The following is a 20,067-nucleotide window of genomic DNA, read 5'->3' on the forward strand; positions in this document are numbered from 1 at the left end:
GGAACTTTCCAAACCCAGCATCTGCCCTCCCTGACCAGCAACAGAAGGCCTGTGCAAGCTACTGATACCACATTTTAGGGGGTGGAGGAGGTAGAAGCAGAACGGGGTCCTGAGCACATCGCACGGCTCAGCTCCACCACCAGCAGGTACTTCCCGGCGCCTCCCGGGCCATGGCCGGAGGGACGGTGGTGACCAGCACCGCAGCCCCGCGCCAGCATCTGCGTTCAGAGAGCACCGAGTGCTCTGCAGTCCTTAAATAAACAACTCCCAAAAAGTTAGTTTGTGTGCAGTGGGGAGGGGGAGAAGGATGAAGGATTTGCTCTGCTAGGGCCCCACATGTCAACAATTTCTCTGCTTTGTGTATTTTGGCCAAAGCGCTTGCCATGATAAATGAATAAAGGAAAATGGCGAGCCCAGGGCAGTTACATGGCTCAGTAAATTGCTTTCAGCTGATTACGGCATTTCTTTTGACATTTATCAACTAGGCTTTTTTTGCTGTTGTTGCAGCCTCGGCATCCCAGCAGCTGCCTGGGCTGGAAGGGTTTCCCTGGTACCTGCCCGGAGCGGCTGAGCTGGGGTTTCTCTGGGCCAGGGCAGGTGGAGAAGCTGCTGCAAGCTTGGGCTTAGGATTGGGCTTGGGCTCAGGCTGGGCTGGCACTGCCCACGGGGCTTCACTGGCCTCTTCCCATTCTCCAAGTGCTGGAGGCAATGGGGCAGTGGAGGGGTGGGCTGGGGGAGCAGAGGAATCCCTCAAGCACTGCTGGTCCGTACCCTGTAGCATCTCACATGAATTAAAATCTACTACTACAACCACACCACTGCCTGTCCATAATGCAGCCCTGCCCTGTGCCTTTGGGCGACAAAGCCAGGTGCAAAAATAGGTTTTAAATCTGAAGAAAGGCAGAGACGCGTTCTCCGAGCAACCGCAGCTGATGGCCGCGTGGCATGGAAGGGTCTTGGGGGTCCCTTTCCCTGCACCCTCGCACTGTGGCAGCACCCACCACACACAGTTGGGTGCATGGCACAACGATGGTCCACGAGGCCACCTCCACCTGCCACAGCCACCACACAGGCACCTGCAAACACCCAGGAGAAGAGAGGACGGAAACTCACCATGCTGCCTGTGACCAGCTGGCACACAGGGAGGCTCCAGATGGGACCCACTTTCTGCTGCTCAAATCATCTGCTGTTCTAGTGTTCCTCAGCAGGAGCTGCAGCACAAGACATGCCAGGTCAAAATGTTCCACCAGCAGGAACCTCTCCCTTGGCACCAGCACCCAGAGCTGATCAGGAGCTGCAGCTGATGCTGCTGGTGGGTGGGGAAGGAGCTCCGGCTGCATCAAATAACCAGGAGGGAAGGGGATTGTGGGCCAGAAAATGGTTGGGCTGAATGTAACGTGGATCTGGTGTCAGTTACACTGCTTTGGCCACCAGGCGTTTGGGCCTTGGCAGCAAATACTACTTGGTGATGCAGGGCAGAGGGTGAGGGGGAGCATGGCTGGACCCTTTGAGCTGTGCCCTGGGTCCCGCACCCTCTCCCAACCCCACATGTGGATTTGGGGCCCCATTGGGTTCCCACCTGGTGGGTGCTGCCGTGTCCCAGGGAGTCAGTGGTCCCTGGGAGGGTCACACTCCTTGCAAACCTGGTACTCCCATGCACATCCCTGCTCATCACACCCTGGGCAGAGACCTGCACACTCCTGGGGCGCCTGGATGGACACGGACATGCTCGGCTCTGCCGGGACAATCCGGTTTGCTCTGAGCCACTGACCTGGGGCAGCCGCACCAAGGGGTCGGGGCAGGGGCTGGGGCAGGCGCTGCCCCCAGCTGAGCCCCACGGCCACCGGGAGACGCAGAGGAGAAAGGAAGGAAAAACTCTGAGGAAGCTGGAAGCTCTCGACATAGTTAAAAACCAACATTGCTCTTCAAAATAGATGTGATTGCGCTCCTTGTGAGTCATCGAGCAGAGACACCGAGATTGCTTTGTGCCAGGGACGAGCCCGGGCGCTGATTGTGTGCCGCCCGGATTTGTATAAAACAGACCATGGATGGCATGTCAGAGTTTACAGCTCGCATACATTTTCAACAGTGAGCTTTGCAAAATGTATCAATGTAATCTCTGCCTCCTATATTCCGTGTTGATTAGACACGATTTCTGGCTGGATTTTCAGAAAGCTCAAGAGCTTTTTTAATCACTACAGAAGCTCATTATTGCTTTCCAGTGACTCTTATGTCCTTCACTTCTCCTTTCAGATTAGAGTCTATAGTCAGATGAATATTGGATGATTTCATTACATACAAATGCAATCAACAGTTTTGCATAAATTTCTCCTCTTTTCTTGAGTTTCAATTGACCTCAGCACCCGTGGAGGCAGGCGCAATACACATGTAAATGAGCTGGCGTTGCTGCAAAGACACGGATGCGGAGAAACAAGATAAACTGTCAGATAATATTCGGGATTTTTAAGAGATCAAAAAATACTTCCTTTGCCAGCCCAGCCGTAAAAATGGCACCTTCAGCTGCTGGGGAATCTGCTGTTGCTTTGCTCAGTGTCTGGCTGTGGACAAAGGGCAGGAGCGGCGGAGGGTTGGGTGGCTGAGCCCCCGCCTGTGGCCGGTACCGCCATCCCCAGCTCTGCTGTGGCCGGTACCGCCATCCCCAGCTCTGATGTGGCCATCTCAAGCAGGAGATGCCGAGTTCGACCGTCCCGGGCCCTGCGTCACCCTGGGGTGGCTCTGAGCACCCCCCCGGTGGCAGGGGCACCTGTGGGCTGTTCCTCGCACCGCACAGCCAGGGCATGGGGAACAACGCGGTCAAAGTATATTTAAACTAACACTCCATGCGAACAATCAGGGCTCATTTCAACTAACTATAATTAAACATAAAGGACCTCTTGGTAGGGAAGTCGGAAAAACTGTCAGCAGTTACTTTGAATGTGAAGCCCTTACCTCTAAAAGAATAATTTCTGTGCTAATGCGAGCAATCCAGCACTCCCACACTCACCTTTGGGGGCCAGCGAGGAAAGAAACTCTCGGGTTTCTTTTGATACCTTTATGTGCTAATCTTCTTAACAGATTTTTAATTAATGGGAACAGAGCACTTCACAGCCGTGAAATCTATTGGTGTAATTGCCTGGTGGATTAGTCCCATTAGCCACACAAATTACCTGTCTCCAGGCCGCCAGCCCCACCAGGGAGCTCCCGGTGCTGGACACACCAAGCAGCCCCATTCTGAAGCAATTTTGATAAAATAAACTCTCTAATCAGGTAAATAATTCCATAAGGGAAATTGCTGCCTTCCCGCAGCCCCCCTCCAGCGGGACCTGGCTACTTTCAGGGGAATGCGACGTGCCTCCAATTACAGACAAATCTCCAGCTCACAGGCCGTTTGGGAGAAGCCCACAGCACACGAGACCCCCTCGAACCGCAGCGGACGAGGAATTAAGGCATTTTAGCTGTCAGCCGGAATCTGGCCCGGCCCCTGATTACCTGGGGGGACACCCGGTGTATTTAGGTTGGTGTCCATTGCAATTTCCTGGCCCCCAACATTGATCTCGAATGACTCGTGTCTGTGTCAGGTTCCTGCCCGGGGTCCCTCTGACACGTGGCCCCGGGCTCGGGGACGCCGACCTTTGGGCAATTAAGGACATCCAGGCCAGGCTGAGCCTGGAGAAGTGGGAACGTGCAGCTGCCCCAGAGAGCTGCCAGGTGAGCGGAGCCGCCTGCGCCCACTTCCCCGCAGCGCACGGCAGAGCTGCCTGGCTGTGCCAGCTGCTGCCACCGCTGGGGAGGGTGCCCAGACCCTGCGGTCCCTTCCCAGCCCTGTTTGTGCATCTCTATGGTCTGTTGTAATTTTGGACCCGAACCTGATGGGGAATCCCAGAGCTTCTCTCCACTGAGACCTCTAAATGGGGATGTGCCACGCCAGGGATGTCCCTGGGCAGTGGCACCCACACGGTGTCACACAATGATGCGCAGCCCTGATGTGCTTCCCAACGCCTGGTGAAGTGGCTGCTCAGTGGGACCCTTGGCCAGGACATTTCCAAATGTGTTGTACCAGCTAGGGCAGCTGCTGTGAGCACGGGTGACAGGAACAGCCTGGAAGGAAACAACCCGTGGAAGTTAAACCCCAACAGTGACACGCCAGTGCCCAATGCTGTGTACAGCCAGCCATGGCCATGGTGGGGACAGCCACATGGAGAGGTGGCCACCAAGCATCCCCTGAAATGCTCAGATGGGCAATCTCTGCACTGGTCCCCGACCCTAGGATGGAGAAAACGTGGGTGGCACAGGGCTGTTCTTTCCTCTGCAAGGGCAGACTAAAACTCTCCCCCCTTGGCTGCCCCCCAGGCTCCTGGCACAAGGAGCAGCAGAGGGTGATGTATGGGGCCACCCTAAATTAGAAGGGCTGTGCAGGTGGCCAAATACCCCTGTGACCAGGGTAGACCTGGGCAGGAGTGCCAGAGCACGGCAGCCGCCTCGCTGCGTGCACCAGGGAACCCTACACCGCGGTAATTGGCATCAGATGCTCCCTGACCTGTCGCATCCACCGGGAAGCTGGAAGCATTTATTTGTCTGAGCCGGCGGCTCTATCTGCGTGCGGGAGGCGTTGGCAGTGGCGGGGCTGGGCTCCGCGAGCCTAATGAGTCTGAGCTGAAGATGATGAATATGATTGCTGAAAGCGCTTTCCTGAGTCCTCCTTTCCTGGGGCTCAGGTTACGAGTTCCCAGACAGCCTGTCCAGCCCTGGGTTTTCAGCTCTGATTTGTAGCCCCCCAAACAGCATCTGTCAGCTCCCCATGACAGAGGAAATGCTGGGTCCTCTGCTGCCGTGGCCGGTCGAGCTGGGGAAGGGGCTGCCAGGTCTGTTTGGCTTTTGGGGACAGTTTTGCTCCCTAGGCTGCCCTGCTGCTGCCCCACTCAGCCCTGTGCCCCTGCAGCCCCCTCGAGCCCCAAGCAGGGTGGACCAGACCACACCGATGCCCCATGAGGGGTCTCCAGCCACCAGTATCTGCTGGGCTGTTGTGCTGGTTTGAAATTCCTGTGGCTGTTGGGGACCCTCCCCAAGGCAGACTTGTCACCAGGCACCTCTTAACCTTAAGGTAGAAAAACAGGGTTTTGGCTTCTCTGTTTTGGTGCAGCCCGTGATCAGGTGTCCACCCGCTGAGTCCTGTCCCACCCAAGGAGCCTCTCAGGGATGCACAAGGATGGGTCAGGCCAGGTGATGCTCCATGGGCCATGCAAGGGCCACGGCTGCCCCTGGAGCACAGGACTGGGGGGCAGAGGAGGTGTCTCTGCTCCCAGAATGGGGCTTGGGCTCTTTTGCTGCCTGTGGGGGGCTCCCCGAGCTGCCACCTTGCCCCTGCCCCACGGCTCTGAAGCCCCAGCACAGGGTGTCCCCACAGCTTCAGCACGCCTAGGAAAATGAGAGAGAAGAGTTTTGGATGCCCACTTGCTGCAGGCTCTCGGTCCCGCTGTCCTGCCCCGTGGCTTTGCGGCTCACGGAGGCGATCCCAGCCCGCAGCCGGGGAAGGGGGTCCCGGGGGCAGAGAAGAGCTGCGGGGCGGCCGGAGGCGCAGCGGTGCTCCGTGCCGCCCGGTGCTGCCGCAGCCCCGGCCGCCTGCGCTGCCATAGACGGTGTTTTGCTGCCTCCCTATGGGAGGACGCGGCCGGCGGCTCCGGCTCCCGCAGCCTCGCTGTCCCCTGTCCGGGGGTGACCTCCCAGCGGCGCCTCAGGCTCTGCAACGCATGGGCAGAGCTGCTGCACCGATGGAGGGACTTGAGTGCACCCGAGCACAGCTGCATTGCACCTCCAAAAACACCTTCTCCATCCTATTTCACATTGGAGCAAGATTGCCGTGCTGGTTCCTGCATCCACCCTGCTCAGCGGATGTCTCCCAGCAGAGACCAAGGTCCAGTGCCGGCGCATCACCAAGGGCAGCACCAACAGCCCTGAGACAGCTGAAGGAGGAGCAGAGAGAAAAGAGAAGCAAAACTCCAGCGGTGTCTCTGGAAGGAAGAGGGATGCCACAGGAGGAAAAGAGCTGAAGCCGCAGCCCATGGCCACTGCTGTGAAAAGCAGAAGAGTAGTGTGAGACCAATGCAGGGCTGGACAAGAGGAACTGGATGAGAGGATGGCAGAAGGCACAGTGAGGCCCTGGCATTGCACAGGAGGAGGTGGGGATGACCCTTGGGTGCCAGGGCATGCTCCGTCTGCCTCAGTGCCAGCCCCCGGTGGCCCTGGTGAGACAGCTGGCCTTGGGGCTGTTGCAATAATTTCCTGTATTGTGCAACTGAATGATTATTAAAACCTGACAAGGGGGAAGAGAGGGGGCTGAGAGCACAGGAGCAGTCCCAGAGATGGGACATCCCCAGGGGCTGCCAGGCTGAGCAGGGGAGACAAGGGAGTTTGCATTTTGCCAGGTCCCAATGCTGCAGACAACAGCACCAGGTGATGGGTGTGAATAGGGAGGGTGAAAAGCCAGAGCTGGGTCTGGAGGTGCTGAAGGGAAGTGAAAGATGCACAGCTACAGGGTAAAGTGCTTTGGTCCCTGTGGGCTACAACACCATGGTGCTGGTGGTGGCAGTGGGAGGGGAGACCTGACATTGTCCCACTGCTGCAGCCCCACAGGGCACAGGCGTGGGGCAGGGAGACAGGGCAGCACCTGGGTGAGTGTTTGACACCATCTCCCCACGCTCATGCTGAAACCATCCCAACACCCTGCTGAAATCCATCCATCTATGCTGAACCAGCAGCCTACCATGGCTTTATATCTGGTGCCCATCCGCATGGATCAGCCACTCTTTGTCTCAGGGGCCAGAGGACAGGGCAAGTGCGGGGTGTGCAGTGCCCGGAGGGACGGCGCTGCCCACAGGCAGGGGCTCAGCAGGCAAGAGCAGCTCTGGACCCAGCACACACTGACCATATCAACTGCAGACATACAGCAGAACCTGCCCCTCGTTTCCAGCGCATATTCATCACTGGGAGGCAGCCAGTGTCCCCACCCTGTGAGAGCACACCAAGGGCCTGCTGAGCTCATCTTCGTGTTCCAGCTGATGCATTTGCCCACTAAAGCTGGACCTGAGGCCCTTGTTCCTTTCTGGACACCTGCAAAAGTCGCTGGCCCTGTGTGGACACTCCCTCCCTGCTGCTGAAACCCAGGAAAGCCCCGCAGCATGAGCCCCTGTCCCCACTGCACAGCCGCTTTCTGTGCAAAGCACAGGAACCGCGCACCCCCAGCTCTGCCGGGGCTTCCTGCTGCTCTGCAAAACTCCAGATAATCTTGAAACCCTCGCAGGCCTGTGCCAGGGTCTCTGCTGCTACCACAGAGCGGCACATGATAGGGAGAGGAGCCACAGCTCCTGGGCTCTGGGTGCCACCAGGCTCAGGGCCATCTTGTGAGGCTGTCCCAGCCAGAGCTGCAGCCCACCGTGCTCTCGCCCACCCCTGTCACATGCAGAGCTCTCCCAACCCAACACACTCCCCTGTGGGGTGGCTGGTGCATGCTTGGGCTGGCCCGATCCTGTCCCTGCTGGCAGCGAGCTGGCACCGGGGGACAAGGCAGCCAGGCAGGAAACACTCAGTGATGGTTTCACTGATAAACTCAGCTTTTCTGGTTGTTGGCGGCTGTGGACAGCCCGGCTACTGGTGCCAGCTGGGCAGCGCTGCTGGGGCAGCCTCCTGCAACAGATTGGAGGGAACTGGGCTGGGCCCACAGCCCATGGCCCTACTGCTGGCTGAACTGTCACACGGTGTCCCAAGGCATGGGGACCCAGGCAGGGGGCTTGTGGCTCAAGGAGTGGGCATGGGAGTGCAGAGGGATGTGGGTACCAGGGTGTGGGCACAGGGATGCTGGAGATGTGGGGACTAGGGAGACCTGGGGGCCAGAGCGTGGGGATGTTGGGGGACACGGGGCACAGGGCACGACTGGGGGTGCACGGGTGGTCACGGGGACCCCAAGGAAGGGTGTGCGGGCCGGGGCAGCCCCTCCCGGCGGGCCGGGCTGTCGGAGGCGGCCCCGTCCCGTCGGGGGCGGGAGGAGGCGCGGCGAGGGCGGGGGCGGCGGGGCCGGGCCGGGAGCGGCGACGGGACACGGCCGAACTGCCTCTCACCATGGGTGGTGGGTGTCGGGCCCGTGTCCCCCTGGCTGCGGGGCTGCGCCGGGCCGGGCTGTGGCTGCTCCTCGCCCACGCCGTGCTGCTCTGCGCCGCCGGGACCGCCGCCACCGACGGCTCCGGTACGCGGGGAGGGGGCCGGCACCGGGAGGGAAGGAGGGAGACCGGAGAGCGGGTACCGGGGAGCGACGCGACATCTCACACCGGGGGAATCTGGCATCGAGGGGCCTCGGTGAGCGGGGAGGGACCGGGCTCCGGGGGATCTGGTATCGAGGGAAGCGGCCACAACCTGCACTGGGGTATCCGGTACCGCGGGGGACCCGGGGAGCAAGGGGGTCTCGGCACCACGGGGACGGTGGGAACGAAGGGAGACCCGGCGCCGGGCGATTCGGTACCGGGGGATGCAGGGGAACCTGGTTCCAGAGGGAGCCGGGGGAGGTCGGGGTGTCCGACCCAAGCCCCTGCCCAGCCCTGCGGGCCGAGTCCGCGCTCCGCCGGGTCCCCGGGGTCGGGATCGCGCCCATCGCCCCGGGCTGGTCCCCGCCCCGCCGCTGCGGGACCCGGCCCTGGGGCCGCGAGGAGAAGCCCCGGAGCAGAGGGCAGTGCAGACGGGGCAGGACAGGCAGGGCAGGACAGGCAGGGCAGGCAGGGGCAGCCGGGCAGCCAGCAGGAGCTGTGGCACCGGTGGCCGGGAGCCCCGAGGTCACCACCTGGGACAGAGTCCCCGCAGCAGCTGGAGCTGCAGGGTTTGGCTGGTCATGCCAGACTGGAGAGTAACATCACCCATGAAAAACAAACTTCCCCTTTGCCTCCTGCTGCGGCCACGCTGAGACCACACGCAAGGGCTGGAGGAGCTGTCACTGGTCCAAGTGTGGCTGCACGACAGGGCTGGGTTCCCGCCAAGCCCACCGCCACCCCGCAGGGGCCCGGGGCAGGACAGGTTCGCGGCCACCGCGCTGAGGAGCAGCACCTGGCTGCTCCCCATAGCATCCCAGCTGGGATAGGGATTCTTAGAAGAAAGGAGAATAGTATCCATGAATGTCAGGGCCCTTCCTTGCTCTTCCCAAACATATAGCAGGTGAAACTGCAGTTTGGGGGTAAGGATGGAGGCTGGGGACAGCAGAGACAGCATCAGTGTCCTAAGCCATTGCTTCATTCCTGTGTCCATGTGCTCCAGCAGTTCACCATGCACCAGCACAGCTGCAATGGGCTTGGGCTACTTGTGCATCGGGGATGTCGAGGAGTAACGCTGCTTATGGCAGGCATCCACAGAGCGTGTTGTGAAATAAAACCATGTGTGGAATCCCATCAGCTCCACCTCCAGCCCATACAGCGCAGTTTTCTGCAGGTCCTGATGGAGCATTGACTCCAGTCCCTCTTCCGAGAAATGACCTTCTTCCCTGCAGAAAAAATGCCATCCCAGCATTAAGCTCATAGCACTTTTCAGGTTTTACAGTTCCTCACTAAAGTAACATGCTCAGCAAAACCAACAGCATGTGGGCCGTATCCCTCAGCAGGGCTCCGGCTGCCTGTGGTGCAAATGGTGCTGATGGTGACTCTGTCTCCAGCAGCCTGCCCAGGTTTACCCACTGCGGTGGGAACTGATGTGTCCTAACCCAAGAGCTCCCAAACTGTGCACAGGGTGGGTGCATGGGGCTGAGCAGGCAGCGCGGGTGGGGACGGGCAAGGGACAGCTTCTGTCCAGCCCCTCCTCCAGCTTGGCCTTCTCCCGACGTGGGTCTCCCCTCCCTGAGAAGCTCTTCCTGGGGGCTGAGCACAGAGAGCAGCATCTGTGTGTCCTGCTGGGCACCGGGCAGGGCCTGGGGACCCACTGGGGACACATATGCCCGAAGCAGCTGGGACAGACACATGCTGGGATGGCGCAGCTGTTAGCAGCTCCTGGAGCTGACTGGGGCACGCCAGGATCAAAGCAAATTTTACTACCTGAAGGGAAAAAAAAAAAGATACCTGGGATCTACATGAAAGGATAGCTCTCTTCCAAGCCTTAATTAGGGAAGCAGATATCTGATTGAGGAATTAGGGGAGTTGCAGCATGCCCCGCGGCGCTGTCAGCAGCACAGCCGGGCTCCTGCTCCATCCCTGCGCCGCACCAGAAGGACCACAGCACTAATCGGGCCCTTGAATCTGCTCTCAAAGACCAAATAACAGGATGTTGGACTGAAGCTGGTGTTTGTGAGCTCACTTGGTGTTTGCTGCTTACAGCCCTTCTACTTTGCTCGCTGGCTGCACCTTGGCTCCGAGCCACGATGTCTGCTCTCTGTAGACTTTTCCTCTGGCTGTGAGTGGAGCCAAGCTGGTCCCATGGTGTTTCTCTGTTTTCCCAGTGAGATATTGCCCTTGGCTGCTGGCTTGCCTTCAGGGGTGTAGTTTTCTACAAGCGTTCTTGAAAAATAAACCTGACCGTCCTCTCCACAGCCATTCCACAGCCCACGCTGTTTCACCCACTGGCAAACAGGACATGTGGCAGCACCCGGACATCACCATCTGCCTGAGCTCCATGGGCAGGTCAGCCCATAGCCCGGCTGTGGGGCCCAGCCTGGCCGTGGGGCACAGCTTGGCCACGGGTGCAAGGGGAGAATGGCCCAGCCCCATGTGGTGTGCAGCTGCAGCCCTGGCACACAACTCTTGCTCACGGTGCCGTCAGAAGTAGTTGCAGATGACAATCTGGCTGTGCTGCATGTTCTGTGAACCACTCGTGGGCCCGAGAAAACTTCCTTGAATCAGAAAAACAAGTGCATGAAGCTTTCATCATCTTGAAAGCTTGCAGCCATGGAGCCATGTCCCATCGAGCAAGGCCAGTCCCAGCCTGGCCATGATTCACGCCAGGTTGCTTTGGCTGCTGTTCGCAGAGCGGATGTTGTCCCTGAAATCTGGCATTTTTCAGCGGTGATGGAGCATGTTCACCAGTCCTGCCATCACAGAGGGGCCGTGCTCCAGCACAGAGGCTCACAGCAGCTTTCCCTGCACCTCGAGCCATCCTGGCAGGGCCGGCGCAGGATTCCTGGCCGGGGAGCGGCTCAGAGCCACCGCAGGAGGGAGGCTCCGAAAGGACGTGAGGGAGCTGCTGTCGCAGGCCAGGACACGTTCTGTCCCCCTCCCACCCGTTTGGCTGGAACATGCTGCTCCTGCCCCACCTCCGGGACCCCGCGGCACTGACACCACTGTGAGCCCTGCGCCGGGACAGCCCCGGCAAAGTGAACTCACCATGACCCGCCGCATCAGCTGGAGAGACGGGGCAGGACACGACCTGCGTGCCAGAGCCAGCGGCACGGAGCATCCTTCTGACCCCGGGACTGCAGCACCTGCGGCAGCCCCACAGCCCCCTGTTGCACTGGGCATGGCACGCGGCTGTCAAAGCTTTAGGTTTGCAGCAGAGTCAAACACAGAGCTACCGGTCCAGGAACAGCCTGAAGGATGCTACAGCTGCACTGCAACACAGGCCCCCTTGCAAAAGTTCCCATCTTGCAAAAATCCGAATGGGTGGTCTGACCTTAATTTGTATGAGATAAATAAGAACCTGCCTGCTGCCTTCCGTCTGGATGCATTTCATCTGAGATGAAAGGGAGTCTGATGGAAGGGCTGGGAGCTGAACATGTCTTTGCAAGCCGGCCCCAATGACGCGAGGGATTTAGGGTCACAGTGGGCAGCCAGCTGGGGGACTGAGCCACTTTGCAAAATTAGCTTTATGTTTCAAATACGTTAATTTTTAGCTGCAATTTCCTATGGAAAAAATGTGGTTTCTATTCTGCATGCCTGTCCCTCCGCCCCAGCATTGGAACCTCTTCCTAAATTCCAGCAGAATTTGAACGGGGTCTGGCGGGGGCCTGGTGAGCTCATCGACCACACGGACGGGCCAATGGACTCAGGAGACCTTCCTTCATCAGCTGTGACACTGGGGACAGCTCTTGGTCCCTTCTGGTGCTCAAGGCGTGTTGTCTATCCCTGTCCCCACGGCCAAGCACTATGTGTTGGTGGCACCGTTGTCCCCAAGCAGTGTGCGTCCCGGCAGAGCTGGTAACCGCTTGTCCTGCTGAAACCCTCAGCTGGTTGAGCTCCAGCTCAACTTTTATTCTCCTGCCACAAAGGCCCCATCCTGGGTCCATGGGGCACTGACCCAGGCTGGTGGCAGCTGCTCCTGTCTCGTCTGTCCCTCAGGATCCCGCTGCCAGGAAGGGGCCCTTATCTCTCGCCTGCAGGCTGGGGCACAAGGCAGCGGAGGAAGGGGCCAGGAGGAAGGGGCCAGGAGGAAGGGGCCAGGAGGAAGGGCCAGGCGGGAGCAGAGGGAGCGAGCCCAGCCATCGGGCCTTTTCATCTGCTCGGGGCGGCCAGGGCGGAGGAGCCGCTTGCCAAAGCAAACTTCAGCCCTGACAATTGCCATTATTATTAACAGCGGTGCTGTGTTTGCACGACTTTATCCCACGCTGGGGCTCTGGGGGCACAGTGGCCCCTGTGCATGAGGCTACAGCCCTGGCTGTGCAGGAGGCCACTGTGAGATGGCCCCGCAGTGACACGGGGCACTGGGCAGGACATGGCCCCGGCAGCACCAGCCCAAGCTGGGGCTGCGGCTGCAGCACCCGTTGGTGCTTGGCCGTGGGGTGCAGATGGTTCCTTTGGCAATCCTGGGTGTTTCAGACAGGCTGACTTCCACAAGGAAGCAGGTACAGTGCCGAAGTGATGCTCCTGCCCAAAACATCTCACCAGGGAGGTTAAACAAAGGCTGAGCAGGTCTGGGATTGCGATGGCCAGGGCAGCGCTTGGCTCCTGCAGAGCCTTTCTGCCATCTCCCTGCAGCACGTTGGTGACACCAGACTCGGTGACAGGCTCATAGAAGCAGCTGGCAACAAGGCATCACATCTTAGGGGGACACACCACAGTGCTTCCAACTGAGCTGCATCTGTCTCAGCTGTGTTTGGGGCAGCATCATCCCATGGGGAGCAGGGAGCCCCTGGGCACAGTGACACTGTGATGGATGGTGACATCTCTCTCTCCCCACAGTGGATCCTTGCTGCTATTACCCCTGCCAGCACCAAGGGGTGTGCGTGAGAGTCGGCCTGGCAGGATATGAGTGTGACTGCACGCGGACGGGATACTTTGGGGCCAACTGCACCTCCCGTAAGTCCCTCTGTCCCACCGGACCCCTGGCAGCCGTGGGTCCCGGGTCAGCGCTGTGCCCGCAGCACGTGCTCTCACCGGCGGTGACAGTGCAGGTGGGCTGGCGCTGTTAACGAGCTTCATTAGTGGGGCAAACCATTTGCCTGGTCTGTCTCCTCCTAGCCGAGTTCTGGACGCGCCTCCGCGACCTGCTGAAGCCCAGTCCTGCCTTCTTCCACTTCATCCTGACCCACTTCACGGGGCTTTGGGACATTATCAACAGCACCTTCATCAGGGACACGCTCATGAGGCTCGTGCTCACAGGTGAGGGGCTGAAGCGGGTCTCGGGGTGCAGCAGGACTTGGGGATTCCCGGGCACCAGCAGAGGTGCAGGTGGGGGTGGCACTGCTGCAGTGATGCTGAGCAGCTCCCGTGGGCACTGGGCTTGAGGCACCACAGTGGTGGTTGTCATGCTGTCACCCCATCGTCCTGCCGGGCCAGGCAGCAGCGGGGCACAGGGGGTCGTCACTCTGGGCTGCCTGTGTGTCCCCAGCTGTGTGTCCCCAGACGTGTGTCCCCAGACGTGTGTCCCCAGCCGTGTGTCCCCGGCCGCACACCGGGCTAGCAGCCAGCTGGAAGACAGGAGTGACGCTCGGCACGCTGTGCTCTCTGGACTCAAAGTGCTCTTTAAACAGTGGCACGGAACACAGCCTGGGGAAATGTGGAGCTGGCCCTTGTAACTCATGTCCCCACATTCTGCACTTTGCATAAATATTTAGGTTCCAGCCCTTGGAGCTGCAGCGACACATTCACAAGGCTTTGGCTGTTGATTTTACTGTTTCTGTGTGGCTGTCATCTCGTTCATCATCCAAGAATCCACTTAGTACATCAGTGCGAACTCTCTTCTTCTGCAGGGAGCTGCAGCCTTTAAAAGGCTCAGAGCACAGCCCGGGCTGCCTCTGTGCCACTGCTGCTGGGACCTTTCTGGTTTTTGGGGTGTCGGGGGGGGTGTCTGGCAGCACTGAGTGGGTAGACAGGGGCTGGGGGCAGAGCTCATGGGGTGCTGCCCCACAACCCATGGTGCTGACCTCCTCTCTCCTTTCAGTTCGCGCCAATCTCATCCCCAGCCCCCCCACTTTCAACTCTGACTACGGCTACATCAGCTGGGAGGCCTACGCCAACGTCAGCTATTACACCCGCATCCTCCCGCCCGTGCCGGACGGCTGCCCCACGCCCATGGGGACTAAAGGTTCGTGGCTGTTGCAGGGGGTCCCATGCGGTGCCAGCCGTGGGGCTGAGTCGCCGCAGCAGCACCCTGGGTCCGTACCTCGTGCAGCACCTGTGTTTCCTACCTGCTCATGCTGGAGCTTTCGTGGCTGTGAATAATCCACGAGCTGCTGCCAGCAGTGCCGTGCGGTGCCACCATCTCGCAGGCAGGACAAGCCTGACGGCATCTGCAGCACTGCTGGGGTGGCTCTGGTTGAGCTGCTGGGGGTGTTGTAGCCTGTGCAGGAGGGCTGTGCGGTGTCTGTGCAGATGAGTCCGTGCCTGGTGCTGCAGCAGCCACGGCAGCGCTTGCCAACAGCCCGTGGTACCGGTACCCGCTACCGCTGCCCTCAGCCCCCGTCCTCCGCAGGGAAGCAGCAGCTCCCCGACCCCCAGCTCCTGGCCGAGAGGTTCCTGCTGCGGCAGAAGTTTGAAGCTGATCCCCGAGGCACCAACCTGATGTTCGCCTTCTTCGCCCAGCATTTCACCCACCAGTTCTTCAAGACGTCTGGGAAGATGGGACGTGGCTTCACCAAGGCGCTGGGGCACGGGGTGAGGGCACAGGAGAGGGTGGTGTGTTGCACGTGGGGAGCAAGGAGAGGGACTGGGGTGCACAGGGCCTTTCGGAGCAGACTTGACTCCGTGCTCTCCTGGCAGGTGGACCTTGGGCACTTGTATGGGGACAACCTGCAGCGGCAGCACCAGCTGCGACTCTTCAGAGATGGGAAGCTGAAATTCCAGGTACCATGCAGCATGTGATCCAGGGCTGTTTGAAGCCCACGTCCCTCTGGCAGCTGCCAGGCCAGAGACTCCTGGGAGCATCAGGAGACCCCAGCGCTGTAGGAGACCCCAGGGCTGGTGCCCCATGGGGAGTGCGCCAGGGTCCCCACAGCAGCTGCTGGCTGGAGGGAAGAGCTTCGGGGTGAAGCTGCTCTGGTGGCAGCAGGTACCCGCAGCCAGGGCTGTGTGAGGGAGGTGTTTCCATCCTGCTCAATGCCTGCAGGACAGCGGCCGTGGTGCCTGTAGGGCAGCAGGTCCCAGCTGGGTACGCCATCACAGGGTGGTTTTCTCCCCTCCTCCCTTTCTGCCATCCTGTCCTTGTCTCTCTAAGGTGGTGGATGGAGAGATGTACCCCCCGATGGTCACCGATGCTCCAGTTCACATGGTCTACCCGCCCGGCATCCCCAAGGAGCGGCAGCTGGCGATGGGGCAGGAGGTGTTTGGGCTGCTGCCCGGGCTCTCCATGTACCAAACGCTCTGGCTGCGCGAGCACAACCGTGTCTGCGACATCCTGAAGCGGGAGCATCCCACCTGGGGCGACGAGCAGCTCTTCCAGACAGCGCGTCTCGTCCTCATCGGTGAGGAGCCCCGTGTCCCATCACCCAGGCAGGCCCCAAGGTGTAGCTGGTCTCTGTTTGAGGGTGGAGGCCAGGCTGGGTTTAGAGGCTGGACAACTTTATCTGGCAGCCTTCTGGAGATCGTTGGCTTTCGTCCGTATAGCAAATATTTGCTTTGGTTCATCAAAAAAATTAATTTTGAATAATTTTGTCATAATTTGGAATTGTTTGTTTTTGATGTTCTATTACAAATTTACTATAATCTCATGAAAAGTCATTTTTGACCAAAATCCAGAAAAAAGCCATGTCAGCACATTATCTCTAAGCAGCGAATCAAGGTCAGCTTCCTCCAGAACCATTTTGGTTTTGGCAGAATGACTTTTGGTGGTGAAAAAAAGTCATTCACTGAAAAATTCCCAAGCATCTCAACAAGGCCGTGGGCAGTGGCAGGTGGTAACAGCACCTGCGTGCAGAGCTGACGGCTGCTCCTCTCGCCTCCTGCCCAGGGGAGACCATTAAGATTGTCATTGAAGATTACGTCCAGCATCTCAGCGGGTACTTCTTCAGCCTCAAGTTCGACCCCGAGCTGCTGTTTGGAACACAGTTCCAGTACCGGAATCGCATCGCGGTGGAGTTCAACCAGCTCTATCACTGGCACGGGCTGATGCCCGACTCCTTCATCATCCAGGGGCAAGAGTACAGCTACGAGCAGTTCCTCTACAACACCTCCATGCTCATGGACTACGGTGTGGAGGCGCTGGTGGAGTCCTTTTCCAAGCAGGTTGCAGGAAGGGTAAGGTCCTGCTCTCCCCTCCCTCGTTGCCAGCGCCAGGGCTGTGGGACCCTGGGAGGGATGCTCGTGGTACCCGGGGAGGGATGCTGGTGGTACCCTGAAGGCAGTGCCGTTACCGCAGTAACAAACATCCCCCTTCAGCAGTGGGTCACACGTCACATATAGTCTTTTAACCAGGGCAGCACCTGACAGGCACACCAAGAGTCCTCCTCACAAGCACCGTAGCAAGGCTGGGCTTTGGCAGCCCCATTTGCCTGGTCTCCGCTCTGTAGTAACCACCATGGTGACGCCAGGAGCCTGCGGTGATGGGATCTCCTGCCCAGACGGGCTGTGGAGCAGCCTGGGCAGGAGCAGCTCGCCTGGCGTTGTTCTTTGCTGCCATCACATGGATGTTTTCTTCCAAGTGGTTACACCCACAGCTGTGACCCTCTTGGCTCCTGCAAAGCAGCGAGGCTGAGGTGCAGACCCACTGCTTTGTGGGTGTTCGGGTTCTCCCTGTGGCCCCAAACCCCCATAATCTCTCTCCTCCTCCCAGGCCAGTGGGTCACCATCCGTCTGTGGCTTCTCCCTGATCCACCCTGGGAACAGGATCAGCTTTCACCCAAGCTGCTCTACAGCTTTTTGTCGCAATGACCAGTAATTCCCACCCCCTCGCTGCTGTGATGATGTGCTGGTCTCCATGACACTGTGCCCAGGACCTGGATGCTTTGGGGCGGTGGCTCCTCTGGAGTGGATGCTGGTGCCACATTGTGCCTTACGTTTGCTTCTCCTCGTCTTCTCACCCTCCAGATCGGTGGGGGACAAACCATCAATGCCAATGTCTTGCAAGTGGCCGTTGGGGTCATCAAGGAGTCCCGGCAGCTGAGGCTCCAGCCGTTCAACGAGTATCGGAAGAGGTTTGGCATGAAGCCCTACAAGTCCTTCCAGGAGCTGACAGGTAGGGCTGCGGTGCTGCTGTGGGAGCTCTCGGGGCTTTGCTGGGGCAGCACAGACGCTCTGTGCCCTCAGCTGGGCTGAGACCAGGAGCTGCCACCCACCGCTGGTCCCAGCAGAGCAGCTGCTCCTGCCCAGATCGTCACCCTCACGCCAGGGGGATGGGGCTGGTGCTGTTACCCACAGCAAGGACAGTCCTTACCGGGCGGCGATTCCCTTGCTAAAACCCTCTGATGTTCACTTGATATAGGAGAGGAAGAAAAGGCAGCAGAACTGGAAGAGCTGTATGGAGACATCGACGCTCTGGAGTTCTATCTGGGCTTGCTGCTTGAGAAACCTCAACCAAATGGTATTTTTGGAGAAAGCATGATTGAGATCGGATCTCCGTTTTCCCTGAAGGGGCTTCTCGGAAACCCTATCTGCTCCCCAGAGTACTGGAAACCCAGTACATTCGGTGGAGCAACTGGCTTTGAGATAGTCAATTCAGCATCACTTGAGAAACTTGTGTGCCTCAACGTGAAGAAGTGCCCGTACGTGGCGTTCCAGGTGCCGGATGCTGCAGAAAATGGCAGCCCTCGGGTTGGCGGATCATCTGCTGAGCTCTAGCGCCAGGACAACCTGCCCAGGTAGAGACCGTCTTCACCCCAGTGCCGGCCGAGCTGAGCTGCCGGCCGGGCACTGAGCGTCCCCTTCCTTCCTGCAGGGGGACACGGGGACATGCCCACCCCTGTGCTGAGCGGGACCAGGACGGAAGATGGTCCCACCCTGGGTGTCCTCCACACCAGCCCTCGAGGAGAGGCTGGTACCAGCTCTGCGAAAAGCTCAAGTGCCTCAGGAGTGCAGCTGCCACCGCTGTCCTCAGCAGACACAATTCTCTTGCTTGCCAATACCTCGCACTAAGCCAGCTTTGGGCTTCCCCAGGTGACACCCATCTCCCCGAGACACTCTGGACTCCCCTGTGCTTTGTCACCCCCTGGGCCACACAGCTTTCCAGCATCAGGCCACCAGCAGCTTCTCTGCCACAGGGACAGAGGAGCAGAGCCCGGGGGGCCCTCGTGGTCCTTCCTCCTGCGCTGCGGCCGGTTAAGCTGCTGAGCCTCCCAGGGGAGGCAGAGGGGGCAGGTGACAGCGCTCGGAGGGACGGGGAGGACACGCCGTGTGTGGCTGTGCTGGCCCAGCAGCGGCTGAGCTTGCAGCTCGAACCTGCCCTGATGCACTTCTCCTGCAGCTCTGGACCCGCCGTGCCCAGCACACGGGCACGGCCGAGACACGGCCAAGGAGAAGGAACCAAAGCAACATCTCTGCAGGAGGAGACTGGGGAGAAGTGTCAGATCAAACCTCCAGCACCTCCAAGCCGCTGGCTGGGACCCCGGCGCACACCGCGGGCTGCCTGGGCAGGGCTGCTCCGAGCAAGGCGCTACCTCTGAGCACACACAGCGGTGAAGTCTCTTCCACCCGATGATCATTACACCTCCCTGCAATAACAGCTCAGCAAATGGTGTCCCCAAGGCATGCAGAGCACAATTCCGTCCTGCTCCAGCAACGCACGCAGCCACCAGCCCTCACTGACATAATGACACGGTAGCTGGCAAGCTACTGTCACTGCCTTTGGATCCCCTTCAGTTCCCAATTCCAAGAGAATGGACATTTAGAATAATAAATGATTTTCAAAACTTCTCTAATTTCCTCCAGCCAGTTTCCAAGCTTTGTCTCACCAGCACCAGAGACGTTGCTCCCCCTTTCTTGCGGGGTTCTCCACCCTGACCCCCTGGGAAACAAGGAGAACCGGGGCAGAGAGTCCTGGTACAGGGCACTGCCCCAAAACCTGGGGCCAGGCAGCACACGAGGGACGGGGCAGGCAGGGGCGAGGGGGCCAGCAGATGTGGTACCTCCAAGGTAGATAGATCCAGGTGGCGACAGCCTCCTCCATAGTCTCTGTTGCTATTCCCGGGGGGGAATATGAGGACGGATGAAGGTGTTGGCCATTTGGGGAGGGAGCAACAGTCCTGTGATGTCCCCCCTTCTGCCCTGGAAGTTTCAGTCATTTGAGCAACAACGTATCTTCCAGCCCTGCCACCAGCTCCCACATGGCGCAGCCCAGCACAGCAAAGCATCTCCCTCCTGTACCTCACCCTTCTGCTACCCGGAAAAGCTTTGCAATGGCTTCTTTGGAAGGGTAACGTACCAACCCCAGGAACAGCATCTGACACATACCAAAACCTGCTCCTCTGTGATCCTGGAGACGCACAGCCCCACACGTGGAGCCTCCCCCAGCCCAGCGCTGCCCAGCCCTTGTGTGCTCTTTGTTAGTCCTTTGGTTTGCAGAAATTACTCACAACCTCACCAGCTTGGCCATCGCAATGTGCAGCCAAAGTAGGAGGCAGCAGTTTGGTGTTTAGTCAGGAGCATCCACCAGCCTCGCCAAGGCCAGGGCTCCAGGTGTCCCCGGGACCACCAGCTCTGGGGCGGCGCAGAGGCGGGTGCTGCCAGACCTGCCCGCTGCCCGAGCTCT

The 20,067-nt window shown here is 59.4% G+C and overlaps 1 protein-coding gene across 1 annotated transcript; it reads left to right on the forward strand.

Moving 5' to 3' along the window:
- Positions 1-8,100: 8,100 nt before the first annotated feature.
- Positions 8,101-18,388, forward strand: PTGS1 (prostaglandin-endoperoxide synthase 1). Its single transcript, XM_080356006.1, has 11 exons — positions 8,101-8,236; positions 13,131-13,247; positions 13,410-13,550; positions 14,332-14,475; positions 14,863-15,044; positions 15,150-15,233; positions 15,604-15,850; positions 16,336-16,622; positions 17,412-17,559; positions 17,806-18,181; positions 18,259-18,388. The coding sequence occupies exons 1-10, from the start codon at positions 8,113-8,115 to the stop codon at positions 18,159-18,161; spliced, it is 1,830 nt and encodes a 609-aa protein (XP_080212132.1). The 5' UTR covers positions 8,101-8,112; the 3' UTR covers positions 18,162-18,181; positions 18,259-18,388.
- The last annotated feature ends 1,679 nt before the right edge of the window (positions 18,389-20,067 follow it).

The sequence above is a fragment of the Nesoenas mayeri genome (assembly GCF_963082525.1).
Source record: "Nesoenas mayeri genome assembly, chromosome: 18".
Lineage (NCBI taxonomy): Eukaryota > Metazoa > Chordata > Aves > Columbiformes > Columbidae > Nesoenas > Nesoenas mayeri.

What these genes read in the sequence shown, in the direction of transcription:
- PTGS1 (XM_080356006.1), top strand. Translation starts at nt 8,113, where the DNA reads ATGGGTGGTGGGTGTCGGGCCCGTGTCCCCCTGGCTGCGGGGCTGCGC. An exon ending in CATGAGGCTCGTGCTCACAG is followed by an intron (nt 13,551 to 14,331) that starts GTGAGGGGCTGA and finishes CTCTCCTTTCAG; the next exon opens with TTCGCGCCAATCTCATCCCC. An exon ending in AGCGCGTCTCGTCCTCATCG is followed by an intron (nt 15,851 to 16,335) that starts GTGAGGAGCCCC and finishes CCTCCTGCCCAG; the next exon opens with GGGAGACCATTAAGATTGTC.